The following is a 15,815-nucleotide window of genomic DNA, read 5'->3' on the forward strand; positions in this document are numbered from 1 at the left end:
GGTGATGTGCCTGCAATAGTTGAATAGCTGTCATTGTGTGCAAGGTGCGAAATGTGGGTATGAGTGTTGGTAGGTAGAGATTGTTGGTGGGTGAGTGCTGGGGGTGTGGTGCTTTGGCCAGTGTGTGCAGACTGCAGTTCAGATGGTGGTATGTAGCATTTGTTGAGGCATTGACTCACCCTGACCACCCGAATGAGGTCGTTAAATTTCTTCCTGCACTGTGTGTGGGTCCTGGAGACCACAGTGCTGCCTGAGACATGCTGGGCTACCTCCCTCCACATGACACGGAAGACTTGCGGCAAGGGCCTCCTGCCACTTGCCGGGTAGAGCACTGCCCACCGTCTCTCCACAGTGGACACCAACTCCTCCAATGCTTGGTCCGAGAATCTGTGGGCTTTCACCCTGGGGCATGGATTTGCCTTCATGACACCTTCTTGAGTTATCCGGCTCCTTGGGCTTGGCCTGCTCCTGCTTGCTGCCACAGGTTCACAGCCAGAAATGCTGAGAATGAGGTTCTGCAGCATCACTGAACCTCCCCTTTAAGAACTGGAAAGAGCCTGAGGCAATGATGACTTGCGATTAGACTGCACCTGATATTGGTTAGCGCGTTAAGTGTAGTGCCACTGAGCTTGGCCATTAGAGTTTGATTTAGCGCTCCAATCCTTTCTTTGAGCGATGATACTTAATTTTGTGTGCAGCGTGATTCATTTGCGCCTGGTGCTAAATCTCAAACTTTTCTGAAGTTACTGTCACCAACTAAAGAGGGTCTACAGCAGAACCTGGACCTGCTGGAGTCGTACTGCCAGACTTGGGCCCTGACAATAAATCCCCAAAAAACCAAAGTCCTTGTGTTCCAGCAAAGATCCAAACATCAGGGACCCAAAATAAATTTCACAGTAGGAACAACCAAAATTGAACAAACCACTAACTACACATACTTGGGCTTAAAAATCAGTTCTACGGGAAACGTCAAACTGGCTGTGAATGAACTGAAAGAGAAAGCAAGAAGGGCTTTCTATGCCATCAAAAAATCAATCCAAATAGAAATCCCAATTAGCATTTGGCTCAAAATTTTCAAATCAGTAATTGAACCAATTGCACTCTATGGCAGTGAAGTATGGGGACCGCTAACTCAACAAGAATTCGCAAAATGGGACAAACACCCAATTGAGATCCTACATGCAGAATTCTGTAAAAGTATCCTCCGGACTCAAAGGAAAACAGTAAACAATGCATGCAGGGCGAAACTAGGCCAATATCCATTAATAATCACTATCCAAAAAAGAGCCACCAAATTTTGGAATCACCTACAAATGAGCAACCCCAATGCTATCACTACGACGCCCTGAAATGCCAAGAGCTGACCATAAAGAAGAATACCCTCAGTCAACTAGTCCTGGGACTCAGTGAAGTAACTACTAACAATACTAACAATAACCAGCCCCAGGACAGTGACAGGGTAACACAAAGAATTCGACCCAACACAATCGTCGCTAAGCAAAAGGAAAAATATCTGACATATTGGGCAGAAACAACAAAAACCCAAAGGAAACTCAATTGCTACTTGGCCCTAAACAGACAATACAACATAGCTGATTACCTGACCATGGTAAAGGATAACAAACTGAGAAGAACCTTGACAAGGTACAGACTTAGCGAACATAGCCTAGCGATCGAAAAAGGCAGACACAGGCAGACCAGGCTGCCAAGAGAAGACAGGATATGCTCTCACTGCAGTCAGGGAGTAGTGGAGACAGAGATGCACTTCCTCACAGCCTGTGGAAAATATCAGGACATCAGGGAGAATTTCTACCAAAAATTCTCACAAATATGCCCTGAATTCAGAAATCTGAATGACAACCAAAAACTCCCATTCCTACTGGGAGAGGAGAGAAGCTGTGTAACACTGGCGGCACACTATGTTACAGCTTGCCATGAACAGAGGGACAACCAGTAAACTAAGAAATGAATATATATAAACAATGCGAATGTATATTTATACACTCAGGGATATACCTGTTTATACACTGTATGAATAGAACTGCGTTTATGTGCTCAACCATAAATGTATTTTGATGCTTTGGCAACATAAGATGTAACTTATCATGCCAATAAAGCGATTTGAATTGTGAATTGTGAATATACTGCCCATTCTTGGGCTATAATGAATTTCTCTCCCAGAGAATACACTAAAGTGTGACAGGCAATATGTGTGAAGTTTGCAGGAATTGCACAATACACGCAAGGCATTTGATATATTAAGTGTGATATTTGAAGTATGAAGCTTCCAAAACTTTACATAGCTAGAATTAAAAAATCTTGAATATCTGAAAAAGTGAGGTAAAGAAGAACTTGCACTTATATGCCTTTCAGATCCTCAGGGCATGTCAACGTTTTTCACAACCAATGAATTACTTTTGAAGTGTAATGGCTGTTGGTTTATATGCAAATGTGGCAGCCAAATTGTGCACAGCAGGATCCCTCAAATAACAATGAGATAAATGACCTTTTTGGTGGTGCTGGTTCAGCGAAGATTGTTGGCTGGGACCTTAGAAAAACAGCCTACTCTTCTTTGAATAGTGCCATGGGATCTTTTACATCCACCTGAACAAATCAAGGCCTCAGTTTATTGTTTCATGCCAAGGATAGCAAGTCCAACAATGCAGCACTCCTGCAGTACTGCACTGAAGTGTCAGCCTAGCTTATGTGCTCACCTGGATTATTAAGAGGCTGAAAAGGACATGGGAAAGTCCGACACAAGTGAAAAGGTGAGAAAATGGAGTAAGAGGAGAAAAAAGCTGCCAATGCAGATTCTGGTAGAAACATAGAAAAATAGGAGCAGGAGTAGGCCATTCGGCCCTTCAAGCCTGCTCCGCCATTCAATATGATCATGGCTGATCCTCTATCTCAATACCATATTCCTGCTCTCTCCCCATACCCCTTGATGCTGGTAGTAATCAGTTGTCAGAATTCAGGTAATGAACAAACCATTGAAGTTTCATTCTCCCAGTTTATTAAGTAACCTGAATCCTTTGACTGGATTACTGCCTCAATTTACTTCCGAGCATCTTGTGTCCTGTACTTAACAAACACAAGAATAATATCACAATAAAATAAGGGAATTGATTATTTAATAAAACACTCTTCTTGCCAGTTGAAACTATTTAAACATTGGTCTGGTGCCATAATCATGTAAAACACCTCTCTCACTATCAAGTGAGCTGCTGTTAACTTTAATTGTACCGTCACTGTCCTTATAGCATAACTGATTTCTGGGCAATATATCAGTAAAAATTCACTACAGAAACAGTAAGTTCTAAAGACGTCCATCACTTATGTATATAAGAAATCGTAAAAAGAACATTTGGGCGCATGCCCGAGGCTAGAACACATGCTCAGGATTCAGTCACATTTGCAGTCGTCCAAACCCTGTGAGTATTCCTCCAGCCATCTGTTACATTCTACAGAATATTCTACATTAGAAATACCTGTGGAAATTTTTTGACGGTGAGGCACAGAGAAGAACAAGTAAAATAGAAGGAATGACAATTCTTTATGTGTATTTTCCCTAATCTCGTATACCGTATTCACTGCCCATGATCCACTCTACACTATACTGGGGGGCCTAAATACATATTAGGTGTCCACTCTGTCAAACTCCACTCTGACCTGTCTCTGGTCTCTTACACTGTTCCAAGCAGGATCAATACAAGCATCAGGAACAGTATCGCATCACTTTTGGGCACTGTACGGCCCTCTGGACCAAATAGCGACTTTAGCAACTTCAGACTTTGGGTATATCCTCCATCTTCTTGTGATGTGCGGTGGGTCTGTCAGTATCTGAGAAGCGGACAGGTTGAGGGAGATAGTGCTGGCAGGGGGTCTGAGTTATGATGTTGAACTGTTTATTCTCTTCTTCGGACTGGTGAATCCACTGGTGTCAAAATCCCATGGGGTGTCTCCCAATCTTCTGCTTATGCCCACAGAAATTCTACCCCATTGTGTTTTGCCTGCACTTTCTGTTTTAATTTCAGGCCTACTGGTTTGGCAGCATTTTTACTCTTTCTGTGGATGATCTCACACTTTCCCACATTGAATTCCATCTGCCATAGTTTTGCCCACTCACTTGTTCTGTCTATGTCTCTTTACAACTTCCTGATACTCTTTGCACTAATAACTGTCCCATCTAATTTAGTGTCATCTGCAAAATTGGATATGCAATTCTCTATTCTTTCATCCAATCATTAATAAATATGGTGAAAAGTTGAGACCGCAGAACAGATCCCTGGGGAACACCACTTGTCACATCCTGTCAATCTGAGTGCTTACCCTTTATCCCCACTCTCTGTCTACAACCTCCCAACCAATGACAAGCCCAAGTCAATTGGCTACCCCCATTTCCATGCGCTCTAATTTTTGCTAATAATCTTTTGTGTGGAACCTTATCAAATGCCTTCTGGAAATCCATATAGACAACATTCATAGCCACTTCCTTGAAGTCCTCATAAAATTCAACTAGATTAGTCAGGCATGACATACCTTTAGCAAAGGGGTTTGGCAGTGCTTATATAATGGTATATAGTTCAATGCAAGGATTCTAGTAAATAAGGCAGATGGGCTGAGGGCACAGATAGACATATGATATGGAAGTATGATATCATAATGAAACATGACTGAAAGAAGGGCAGGAATGGCAGCTCAACATTCCTGGTTACAGGGTTTTCAGACAAGATAGAGAGGGGGATTAAAAAAGGGGGGGTCGCAATATTGGTTAAAGAAACAATTACAGCTATGAGGAGGGATGATATGTTAGAAGATCATCAAATGAGGCTATATGGGTTGAACTGAAGAAAAAAAGGGGCAATCACACTGCTGGGAGTTTACTATAGACCCCCAAATAGTCAGAGGGAGATAGAAGAGCAAATGTATAAGCAAATTTCTGAGAAGTGCAAAAACAACATGGCAGTAATAGTAGGGGATTTCAACTACCCTAACATTAATTGGGATAGAATCAGTGTAAAAGGTATAGAGGGTGCAGCATTCTTAAAATGCATTCAGGAGAACTTTTTTAGCCAGTTCATAGCAAGCCCAACAAGAGAGGGGGACGGTTCTGGACTTAGTTTTAGGGAATGAAGCTGGGCAGGTGGAAGGGGGTATCAGTGGCAGAACAATTTAGTGGTCATGACCATAATTCAGGTAGATTTAGTGTAGTTATGGAAAAGGACAAAGATAGGCCAGGAGTAAAAGTTCTCGATTGTGGAAAGGCCAATTTTACTAAGCTGAGATGTGATTTAGCAATTGTGGACTGGAAACAGCTACTTGAAGGAAAATCAGTGTCAGAGCAGTGGGAGGCATTCAAGGAGGAGTTAGTGAGGGTTCAGAGCAAATATGTACCCACAAAGTAAAAGGGTGGGACTCCCAAATCTGGAACCCCCTGGATGTCAAGGGGTATATAAGGTAGAATAAGGCAAAAAAGGGAAGCTTATATCAGATACCAAGAGCTCAATACTTCAGAAAGCCTACAGGAGTATAGAATGTGCAGGGGTGAAATGAATAAGGAAATCAGGAAAGCAAAGAGAGGGCATGAAAAAATATTAGCATGTAAAATCAAGGAAAACCCAAAGATGTTTTATAAATACAGAAAGAGCAAGAGGATAACTAAAGAAAGAGTAGGGCCTATTAGAGACCAAAAAAGGAAGCTTGTGTGTGGAGGCGGAAGACGTGGGTATGATTCTTAATGAATACTTTGCATCTGTCTTCACAAAAGAGAGGGACGATGCAGACATTGTAATTAAGGAGGAGGAGTATGAAATATTAAATGAGATAAACATAGTGAGAGAGGAAGTATTAAGGGGTTTAGCATTTTTGAAAGTAGATAAATCGCCAGGCCCAGATTAAATGTATCCCAGGCTGTTAAGAGAAGCAAGGGAGGAAATAGCTAAGGCTCTGACCATCATTTTCCAATCCTCACTGGCTACAGGTGTGGTGCCGGAGGACTGCTAACATTGTACCGTTGTTTAAAAAGGGAGAGAGGGATAGACTGAGTAATTACAGGCCAGTCAGCCCAATCTCGGTGGTGGGCAAATTGTTGGAAAAAAATCTGAGGGACAGCATTAATCAACATTTAGAAAAGCACGGATTAATCAAGGACATGGTTTTGTTAAGGGAAGGCTGTGTCTGACTAACTTGATTGAGTTTTTTGAGGAGGTAACAAGGAGGGTTGATGAGGGTAGTGCGTTTGATGTAGTCTACGTGGATTTCAGTAAGGCCTTTGACAAGGTCCCACATGGCAGGCTGGTCAGAAAAGTAAAAGCCCATGGGATCAAAGGGAAAGTGGCAAGTTGGATCCAAAATTGGCTCTGTGGCAGGAGGCAAAGAGTACTGGTCGCCGGATGTTTTTGTGACTGGAAGGCTGTTTTCAGTAAGGTTCCGCAGGACTCGGAACTAGGTCCCTTGCTTTTTGTGGTATATATCAATGATTTAGACTTCAATGTAGGGGGCATGATTAAGAAGTTTGCAGATGATACAAAAATTGGCCGTGTGGTTGATAGGAAGAAAGCTGTAGACTGCAGGGAGATTTCAATGGACTGCTCAGGTGGGCAGAAAAGTGGCAAATGGAATTCAATCTGGAGAATTGTGAGGTAATGCATTTGGGGAGGACTTATAAGGCAACGGAATACACAATAAATGGTAGGATACTCAGAAGTGTAGAGGAACAGAGGGACCTTGGAGTGCATGTCCACAGATCCCTGAAGGTAGCAGGACAGGTAGATAAGGTGGTTAAGAAGGCATACGGGATACTTGCCTTTATTAGCCGAGGCGTAGAATATTAGAGCAGGGAGGTTATGCTTGAACTGTATAAAACATTAGTTAAGCCACAGCTAGAGTACTGCGTACAGTTCTGGTCACCACATTACAGGAAAAATGTGATTGCACTAGAGAAGGTACAGAGGAGATTTACGAGGATGTTGCCAAGACTGGAGAATTTTAGCTATGAGGAAAGATTAGAGAGGCTGGGGTTGTTTTCTTTGGAACAGAGGAGGCTGAGGGGAGAATTGATTGAGGCGTATAAAATTATAAGGGACCTAGATAGAGTAGAGAGGAAGGACCTATTTCCCCTAACAGAGAGGTCAATAACCAGATTTAAAGTAATTGGTAGAAAGATTAGAGGGGAATTGAGGACAACTTTTCTCACACAGAGGGTGGCGGGGGTCTGGAACCCTTTGTCTGAAAGGGTGGTAGAGCCAGAGACCCTCATCACATTAAAAAAATACTTGGATATGTACTTGGAGTGCCGTAACCTACAAGGCTATGGACCAAGAGCTGGAAAGTGGGATTAGGCTGGATAGCTCTTTTTCGGCCGGCACAGGCACAATGGGCTGGATTTTGCCAGCCCCGAGGAGACGGGTATGGAGGCGGGACTGCCGGTAAAGTTGCAGAATGTGGGGGTGGCTGGCAAACCTGCCCCCATCCCGCCTCTGTGCCCTTTTGCCAGGAGGCGGGAAGCCCTCTTGCCCTGGGTCCCATCTCCTCGGGGCAGGAAAAAGATTAAATCCTTTTAACTGCCTGTTAACAGGCAGAAAAAAGGATTAGCCCCATTTTACCTTTTCAATTGCAGGCTTCCCGACCTCGGAGAACCCCGGCGGCGTGGAGGAGATGTGAAGGAGGTCTGCGGGGGTTGGTGGGGTCTGAAATTGCAATGTAGAGGTGAGTGATGGGTACAAGTGTGGAGTGATAAGTACGTAAGGTGATTGCTAAGTGTTATAAAATGTTCACTTACCTTTGTTTCTGCCTACAGCTTTCAGCCGCAGTGGATCCAGAGTCCCGACATCTTCATTGTAGATTTCACAGACTGGCTGTTGGATCCGCCGAACCAACAGCCAGGTGATTTCTGCAAAGTTGAAAGGTTTGATGAGTCCTGAACACAAGGACTCATCAAACTACACAGAATGTCAGTGTTTGACAGCTTCACAGAGCTGTCAAACGCTGACATTTCTTCTTTCAAGAAATCTTGACAGATGGCACGTCAGACGTCAGACCGTCAGTGACTTCTCCCTAATTGGCCTGCTGAGCCCGCTGGGTGGGCTTAACAAGGTCAATCAGGGGAAAATCCCGCTGGTTGGCCAGAGGCTGATGGAGGCGGGGCAGAGACCCGGCAAGCAGCAGTCCCGCCTCCAGCACGTCTCCATTGAGAAAATCCAGCCCAATGGGTCGAATGGCCTCCTTCTGTGCCGTAAATTTCTATGATTCTATGAAAGCCATGCTGGCGCTCTCTGTTCAGCTCATATTTGATCAAGTTGTACATTATTATACAATATAAATTCCCCACAACTAATGCAGAACAGTGTGTTATTTGCCACAAGCATTTTGGAGCTCCCAATGGAGGTGTAAGAAAATGAAAACTGACTTTCAAGGACCTTAATCCAGTGGAATCGAGGGTAACCAAACCTTCGAGCGCCAATCAGCTTGTTTAACTGAGTACAGGTGAACCATTTGAACTGAAACGTAACGAAGTCTGGCACACAAACATGGGTCAGAAATCACTTGTTCATTTCAGAGCAATTCAAACATGTTTGCAGATGCACGGAGCTCCAGATACTCACCTTGGCTGGAGAGATCACAGATTCCACCAAGAGGTCAATCAGTGGCTGATAGTACATTGATGGTAATATCCGATCCTCTGCCAACCTGACTTTTAATCGTAATGCTCCTAATTTACCACTGTGAAAATAAAGATAACATCACAATGACATTAGAAAAATATTGGTGCTGTTCATTTGGAGTTGGCAAAGCAATATTACTGCCTGCAGCAGGTCTTTCTCATGTAATTATTATACAGATTACTTCTGAATTTTTTTTTAACTCAGGATTTATTCATAACCCCTCAGTATTATGTTATTAAGCACTGATGCTAGGCAACATAGTGTTACAGCTCCTTTTATTAAATTGGGTAATTATTCTGAAAAGCTGACAATATACAGGGTATTGTACATACCTATAATGTTCCACTTACTTACTTAATGCACATGTGCTATTCTGAGTGCAAGTACTTTGGATTTGTGCTACAAAGAATATAAACAAAACTTATTCTGTAGCCCCAGCCATCTTTATTCATTCAAAGTTTTGAAGAATATTGTCTGGAGTGAAACTAAGGAGGAATTCTCCTCGATCCACTGTTTGTAGTCATAGGCCCAGCCACTGGTGGGGACGGTGAGGGGGGGTGGGTGTGAAGACAAAAGTTCCCACCCCAACCCCAATTATTTTTGGCATAGGTTATGTCCTGCTCCAAGTCGCAGAATTGCTCCTGATGTACTCCCCACCAGCTATACCTCCATTCTTCACAAAATCATAACCATGTACTTTATACTTGTATTTAGAATCTTGCTGTGAATGGCAACAGAAAAACCTTTCCCCCAAAATCAGTGGCAGTAAAGAACTGGATGGCCACAGAATGTTTTTTGGCAGTTAGAACTGATTCTATCTAACGTGAAGAATGAGGCCTAGTCACAATATTACTCTGTGTAGGATTCAGGCTTGTGAGTCTTACAAAAATTGTATTCTCTACTCAAACATTTGTATAAATCTATGGGGACAATTTATTGATGGAGTGATATCAAAGCCAATTGAAAGAAAAGCACTTGTTTCCAGTGAGACAGAATTCTAGCCATTGGTTTGTTCCACAATTGGACATCAGAATTATTTGTTAAACACAGCTAGATTTCCTTGACGGCTCAGTTGGTGAATGCAACCATACAGACCAGGAGGATGCAAAGGTTAATCTCCAGTCTGTGCCGAGTAACAGATCTCAGCCAAGGAGTTACAGAGATGCAAGAGCTGGCCGAAGCGCACCTGGGCTAGGGAGGGGGGAATGTAGCACGGGTTCTCCTTTCTGAGCCAGTGACCCTGCTGCTAATGCACGTGTGTGTGGAAGTTGTAGGATAACAGGATCTGGTTTCACTGCAATGCTTTTCCATGGTGGAACCATAGCTCAGCATGATTATCTGCTTCCAGTCTCCCGGGGGCGGGGGGAAAACCAACCCAAATTTAATGTCCTGGGTGAGGTGCATGTGCTGATCTTCACCACTGGTGGGAACCATATTTTCACACAAAGTGCTTTATTCTCACCAGCAGTAAATACATGTCATAATGCACAGACTTAACAAATCTTAAGCAGGTGGGAATATATTTTGGTTAAAAAGTAATCAAAAAGTCTAATCGCATGTTGGCCTTTATCTCAAGCAGTTGGACTGCAAGGCTGAGGCAATTATTCTTCAGTTGTACAGAGCCTTGGTCAGACCGTTTCTGGAGTACTGTGTTCAGTTTTGAACACCGAACCTCAGGAAAGGTATACTGGCCTTGGAAAGGGCACAGTGCAGATTCCCCAGAATGATACCAGGGCTTAAAGAGTTAAATTATGAGGACATGCTGCATAAACTTGCTTTGTATTCACTTGAGTTTAGAAGGTTGATGGGGTGATCTAATCGAGGTATTTAAAACGATTAAAAGATTCGACAGGGTAGATATAGAGAAACCATTTCCTCTGGTGGAGCAATCCAGAACATGGGGGCGTAATCTTAAAATTAGAGCCAGGCCATTGAGGAGTGAAATCAGGAAGCATTTTTTCACACAAAGGGTGGTGGAAATCTGGAACTCACTCCCCCAAAAAGTTGTGGATTCTGGATCAATTTAAATTTTGAAGATGAGATTGTTAGGTAAGGGCATCAAAGGATATGGAACAAAGGCGGGTAAATGGAGTTGAGGTGCAGATCAGCCATGATCTAATTGAGTAGCAGAACAGGCTTGAGGAGCTGAATGGCCTACTCCTCTCCCTCCTTCTTCTTAGGCAGTCCCTCGGAACCGAGGATGACTTGCTTCCACATTAAAAATGAGTTCTCAGGTGACTGATTAGTCCAATGCGGGACCTACAGTCTCTGTCACAGGTGGGGCAGACAGTTGTTGAAGGGGCAGGTGGGTGGGGTGCTTGGGTTGACGTGCGCTCCTTCCGCTGTTTGCGCTTGGCTTCCGCTTGCTGCCGGCGAAGAGACTCGAGGTGTTCGGCGCCTTCTCGGATGCTTCTCCTCTCCCTATGTTTCTATTAAAATGTCACCTCTTTTAGTGTATCTCACGCCTGAAAATAAGCCCGATTCCATGGAGTAAATTTTGGGATTTTGCAGCGAGCCTCACTCAATGGCTGGAAATATCGGAAATTTGGGCCACAGGTGATTTTCCAACCATTTCAATTAATGGTTAGAAAATCGTGCATCGCGTGCACTCGTATTTCCAACATGCGCTCCTGGTGGGTGGAGCTTCCCATCAGCAAGGCAAGGTCAGAAAATCACCTTTCGTGCTTAAATGGTTTGGAATCTGTCTCTCTTTGTGATCATCAATCTCACTCATAATATTTCCCTGATGTTGACAGCTTTACATACCATCCCAATGGAAAATTACCCTGGCAGGGACCCAAAATTATTTTCCAGACAATAAAACCTTGCACCTGCCAAAAAGGAATAAAGGGCCCATATTATTCTTTTAAACCCCTTGGTTAATTGGTCCGAGGATTTACAAACAAACATTTTAGGCATTTGTTCAGGTAAAAAGGGAGTGTTTTCTGTTCAGTTGCAGAATTATCCTGCATCATCGCTAGAAAAGGAGGTTTGAGGATAATTGTGAAAAAAAACTGTTGAAACCAGCCCAGTCTAATGAAAAGGCAAAGACGCAATTGGGTTGTCTTAGCAGAGGGACTGAATTTAAATCAACAAAGGTGATGATGTTGAGGCAATGATGTTGTTATGTGAGACACTGCTTAAAACCCTTCTGGAGTACTGAGTACAACAGGCACAGTGAGGGGGCCATGCAGCTCATCAAAGATGGCATTAAAGGGATGATTTTACGAGCACATGTTAACAACAGGAAGCCTTGCCCATTGGTCACACGTAGTGGCGATGGGGATACACGGCCCACGTTTTTCTGCCCATTAAATGCTAGTCCAAATTGTTCACAGTGACAAGGGTTCAAAAGCTAGGGGGCATCATTCAGGAATAGGAGTAAATAGAGCACCATTTCAAATAGGGTAATCAAGCAGAATTATTTCATACCCAAGGGAAGAGACACGTGGAGGGGGTATTGGGAATCAAACCGTACAAATGAGTTCAAGAAATGGGGTATTCTCCTGATGAAAGAGAAGCAGAAGCACAAGGTGCAAAGCTGGAGGTTGAGATTAACCAAAAAGAGGTGGGCTTTCTGGATCAAATAGCTCTCTCCTGTTCCCAAAACCCATTCATTTCCTAGAAATGGTAGAAGTCCATTTGATCCATCACGGATCAAGCATGTTTAGAGAAAATCCAGATCTGCTCATACAATGAAGATATCACCCACTACATTTTGAAATTCATCTGTTGCCAACCAGGTTACCGATTGTTCTTTTAGCCTTATGACTAAGATGCAATGATCTACATGTGACAGTAGAAATCCAGAATCATGAAACAACAGGAAGTATTTACCCTTCATCGTCTTCATTTTTTTCAAAAGGCAACAACCTAAACCAGCCCTTGGCCATTTGAGTCTTCTGAAGGGCATCCAGATTGAAGTCGATCTGTTTAGTAAAGAAACAGACAAATTCCTTTGAAAATGTACAAGCAACAACAAGCAGTGATAAAACGGGTACAAACACAAGCACATGTTGGTCTAGTGTTTCTACTTGTAGCTGCAACAACACTCTAGGAGCTCAATACAATCCAGGATGGAGCAGTCTGCTTGATCAGCACCCCCACCGGTGGCCTCAATATCCATCCCCTCCACCACTGCACACTGTGGCCACAGTATATACTGGCCCAGAAATTCGGGTCGGAGGCTTCCTGTGGGTGCAAGCCTCCGACCTGCACTTACCTAGCGCGCCGGCCGTTGTGCTGTGGGCCCGCGTGGGATTCCGATCCTGGGCCTGCTCCAACTGCCGGCGCGCAGTGCTTGCGTATCCCAGGGGCGCAGTTAGTTCGATGCGTCCCCTGGGATCACGTGGGCCATGGAGAGCCAATGGTAGCAGGAAATGCTTCATTCATAAGTTTGACAGAAAGAGCTGTCAAACCTATAAATACTATAAGCCCCAAAACATCACTAAATCTTCAAATATTTTTTTTTTTAAAAACCACATTTTTAAAATAACTATAAATTACATGAAATAACTATTTTAAACAATAATTTAAATGTTTGAAAAAATTAATTACATTTTCTAACGGGGCTAAAAATAAATTTACCTTTCTTTAAAGTATTTAAAAATAATAAACCTGTGGAAAAAATGTTTTAATTTTGATTAATTCACCACTTACCTTGTTAAAAGCAGGCCTTGCGACTGCTTTTTATAAGCATAGCTCCTGGAGGCTTACCCTCCTGGAGAACCCTGCAAAAAAAACATAAATTCGATGCGCACGCGCTGCCTCTCCGGCGCACGCGTTCAACCTCTGAACCCCTTCCTTTAAGGGAATGGAAGTTCCGGTTTCCCGTGCATGCGCAGTGCATGCACGAAACCGGCACTTCCATTGGGCCTACGGGTGAGTACCCCGTGCATACACACCCGTGGAGACTCGAATTTCTGGGCCAATATTATCTATAGCAGGGGTCAGCAATTATTTGGGCTGGAGGGCCACTTAACAAGTTTCGGTGAGCTGTTGAGGGCTGCACACCAATGTTCCCGCTAAGCTTCGCGGTCACACAGTGGTCTGGAGGTCCCGCGCAGGCCACTCAGCAGCTTTTAAATTAACAGCTATGTAATTAGTACAGAAATGAGCACAATTAAATTGCTCGCCTAATGAGCAGAGGGTGTTACATTAGTGAATAAATCTGTTAATTAATCTACAAATTATCAGTTAGTAGAAATAATCAGTGTTAAATAAATAAATTTGAGATAATTAAAATGCAAATTAGTAAACACAAATCAGTTTTGCATTAATTAGTTAGGTGGTAGTTAATAACTGGTTAACAGGTATCGTCCATCAGTCACCCCATCACTGGGGGTTGGGCCTGGGTTGGGGAAACAGGCCTGCGCATTCCCCGCTGCTGCACTCACTGCTCTTCACCGGTTATGGGGCCGCGCCGCCATTGTTAAAAGGCCCTCTCCTGGGGGTCAGTGGCTCAATCCGTGACTCAATCTGTGCCTTCTGTCCACCTCAGCTGCCAGTCTGTGTATCTTCACCTCCCACCTCGAAGGCTCATTGCTAGACTCCCCCGCTGCTTCGGAGACAATGATCCGCCTCCTGACTTTACGTGGGGCAGGGTCAGGCACGGCAGACATTTGGCCTCGAAGCAGTGCCTTGGCAGGCCGGATTGAATCCACTGGCGGACCGGATACGGCCCACAGGCCGTATTTTGCCTGCCACTGATCTACAGGATATACTGCACCAACTCATCAAGCTGACTTCAAAAGCACCTCACAACCCCATCACCTCTATGACCAAAAAGAACAAGAGCAGCAAAACCATCATCTCCGAGATCCCCTCCAAGTCACGCACCATCCTAGCTTGGACATGTATCACCATTCTTCATTGTTACTGGGTCCAAATCCTGGAATTCCCCATCTAATACCATGTGGAAACACCATCCTCACAAGAACGGCAGCAGTTTAGGGCAATTGGAAATAGGCAGTAAATGCAGCCTTGTTGGCATCGACCAGGTCCCAAGAGTAATTTAAAAAACTGCTGCCAACAAACCAGAAGCTGCGTAGAAGAGTTCTGCGCATGCGCACTTCCGGTTCGTTACGGGAGTGGGCTCGTTAGGAAAAGCCAGGAAGGGAGCGGGCTCGTTAAGAAAAGCCAGGAAGGGAGCGGGCTCGTTATGAAAAGCCGGGAAGGGAGCGGGCTCGTTAGGAAAAGCCAGGAAGAGAGCAGGCTCGTTAAGAAAAGCCAGGAAGGGAGTGGGCTCGTTATGAAAAGCCGGGAATGGAGCGGGCTCGTTAAGAAAAGCCAGGAAGGGAGCGGGCTCATTATGAAAAGCCGGGAAGGGAGCGGGCTCGTTAGGAAAAGCTGGGAAGGGAGCGGGCTCATTTTTGACAAAGCAGAAACATCATGCTTCAGGTGGTTGGAGCTTCCAGATTAATGCGCAGAACGCTTCTGCACAGCTTCCGGTCATTGACAGCCGTCACTCCATTTAAAAAACCTATACTACAGTGCCAGGCATTCACTAGCCAAGAGAAAAATGGAAATTCAGTTTTAAACGTTTTTTTTTAAGAATTCTTCTGGCACTGCACAGTAGCTTATTTACGGAAAGTTACTTCCGAACCTCTTACTGAATAAATCCCAGAGGATTTGAAAACTGGAAGCCTGCAAGTAACAGAATAATACCTGCAATTTGCCCTGTAGAATGTGTCAAACATTTTGGATAATCTTGTAATATTGCAGCCATATTTTATAAATAATACTCATCGGACTCATCAGATCCAGTTATTACAGTTCAGAGGAGTTGCAGGCCAATGGGACAGAAGAAAGCCCACTGTGAACCAAGTCCCTTCCCTCTACATTCAGGGGAAGTGTCATTGTACAAACGGGATAAAGTAAGAATTAGAAAACCGTAGCATCCCGCAAAGTATGCATGGTTTGTATATCTTCCACACTGAAATGGTCCATGTGTACACAGATATGCAAGACTTGCATGGTGCATCTGAACTCCAGCCAATTATGCAGGTTACTGCTGCAGATGGGGAACTCAATTAACATCTTCTCTAAATGGGGCTTCAACCAAGAATGGGGCCTGTATTCTAATCCCTTATGCCTCTAGGTTTAGTTGGCATTCGAGGTTGCTTTCAATGTGTGCTTTCTGTGGGATTTTCA

The 15,815-nt window shown here is 43.9% G+C and overlaps 1 protein-coding gene across 2 annotated transcripts in view; it reads right to left on the minus strand.

The window, feature by feature from the left end:
* The window catches only part of rasal1a (RAS protein activator like 1a (GAP1 like)), a 301,463-nt gene that overhangs the window by 138,107 nt on the left and 147,541 nt on the right, over positions 1-15,815 (minus strand). For both annotated transcript variants that reach the window (XM_085961524.1, XM_085961525.1), the window contains exons 8-9: positions 12,501-12,592; positions 8,604-8,721 (exon numbers count right to left, since the gene is read on the minus strand). In XM_085961524.1, coding sequence (XP_085817650.1) covers positions 8,604-8,721; positions 12,501-12,592 — 210 coding nt within the window. The remainder of the gene's footprint in view (positions 1-8,603; positions 8,722-12,500; positions 12,593-15,815) is intronic.

This window comes from Somniosus microcephalus, chromosome 19 (assembly GCF_052327205.1).
Source record: "Somniosus microcephalus isolate GS21.2 chromosome 19, FLI_Smic_1.0, whole genome shotgun sequence".
Lineage (NCBI taxonomy): Eukaryota > Metazoa > Chordata > Chondrichthyes > Squaliformes > Somniosidae > Somniosus > Somniosus microcephalus.